Source organism: Capsicum annuum, unplaced genomic scaffold (genome assembly GCF_002878395.1).
Source record: "Capsicum annuum cultivar UCD-10X-F1 unplaced genomic scaffold, UCD10Xv1.1 ctg81152, whole genome shotgun sequence".
NCBI classification, from domain to species: domain Eukaryota; kingdom Viridiplantae; phylum Streptophyta; class Magnoliopsida; order Solanales; family Solanaceae; genus Capsicum; species Capsicum annuum.
Genome location: NW_025891855.1, coordinates 852 through 2554, shown reverse-complemented (window position 1 = coordinate 2554; position 1703 = coordinate 852). Strand labels below are relative to the sequence as shown.

General features: G+C 39.0%; 1 protein-coding gene across 1 annotated transcript in view; it reads left to right on the top strand.

Annotated features, from left to right (window-relative positions):
- Positions 1 to 1335: 1335 nt before the first annotated feature.
- Positions 1336 to 1703, top strand: part of LOC124895298 — a gene marked incomplete at its 5' end in the record, with an annotated part of 904 nt that continues 536 nt past the window's right edge. The window contains 2 exons of the mRNA XM_047405734.1: positions 1336 to 1528; positions 1642 to 1701. Coding sequence (XP_047261690.1) covers positions 1336 to 1528; positions 1642 to 1701 — 253 coding nt within the window. The remainder of the gene's footprint in view (positions 1529 to 1641; positions 1702 to 1703) is intronic.

Below are 1703 nucleotides of genomic sequence, written 5' to 3'. Positions count from 1 at the left end.
TTGAAGTTGTTGTTCTGTGATACAAATTCTACGTACCAGTATTGTGGAAAATAACACTTTGTTCAAATCCCTAGCCAACAAGAATGATGTCCCCCTTCAAAAAGTATTACATCTTACTCTGTCTTTCTATTGCCTATAAATAGTCTAGCACATCAATGATGTCTTCTGTTAGAGCTAATCATCGTGTTTACACCAAAAATAAAGAAGTGCTAAACTATTCATGTTGATCTTCTGGACATCCTCAAAACAACCCTTTTTTCTTTCTGTCCAAACTGTCCACCATATACATGCTGAACAATTTTCCATCTCTCCTCCTTTATTACATTTACATCCCCATTCCAACTACTTAGTACTTTTTTAATGCTCCTAGGTTCTACCCACCTGATCCCCTTCAGGTTGAAAACATTCTCTACAGCTGCTCTGTCCATTTCCAATGTAAGAAAAGATGGTTGATTGTGTAAAGAAATGATCTTGGGCCTAACTCAACCCCAAAATCTAGCACTTGAGGGGAGGATTGCTCAAGTCCATATAAGAAGACCGACAGTTCACTCCCCAACAATGTGGGACTTTCACCCACTCTAACACCACCTTCACACCTAGGCCCAACAAGAGCGTGGTTCGGGAGCTCAAACATGGATGGACCTGGCTCTAATACCATTTAAAGAAGTGATATCTAGACCAAACTCAACCTCAAAAGCTAGATCTAGGGGGGACAATTTTTCAAGTTCTTGTAAGTAGACTGTGAATCAATTCCCAATAAATGTGGGACTTTCATCTACCCTCGTGTCAGACTCAACGGAGCATGGACCGAGACTCCGAGAATACAAACGGGGCTATTTATGTGTGAAAATAGAAAACCCACTGAACTTCACCAATTTTCCTCAAAAAGCACTAGGCTATTTGTGTGAGAAAAACATATTTGTTTGATTCGACAACAAAGTTTATTAAGAATGACATGCAACAGCGGAGGAATGATGAACTTTTGAGCGGTTACTTTGATGATTCATGCAGAAACAGATATACTTATGAATATAACTAATGATTTTACCAAAATGAGCCTCTCTGTGCTTTACAAGGCCTCCAAAGTTGCAAAATGGATTTAGCACCCTCTACAAGAAACTCTTAACGTCAAAATAATAAGTTATCTGATCTTATCTGCAACAAGAATGATGAGCACTATGTTCACTTTGGAGCCTGTCCCTAAGCTCATATAGACTTATCGTTATCTTCATTGCCTTCTATTTGTTTGTTATCTTTGTTCTTGCTAGAACCTGCATTTGAGAAGCTTGTGTTGTTGTCTCAAGTTAATGTTTAAGTTTTCTTTCCTTAGTGCAGTGCATCAAAATTCAACTTGTGGTGCTGCTGAAAATATTGGAACTGCTACAAAAACTAATGGCATAATGCATGAACCTGTACGTGATGATAGACCCAATGCATTCAGTAACAACATCTCATCTGTTCTCTCTTGCATACAAACAGCAGTTGATATTCCTTCTCAAAGCAGAAAAATTGATGTTCCTCCTAATATGTTTTTGGGCTAGCCCTCTAACATGGGGTTGAGACAAACAATAGATTGGGGGATTATTAAGAAAGAACCTGTCTATGGTGGAATTCTCCGTTTGCCTTTGGTCCTCATGGCAGTTACTTGGAGTCACGTTCTGCAATGGGTGATGCATCTGTTTCGTCATTTAGTAGTGTGGAGT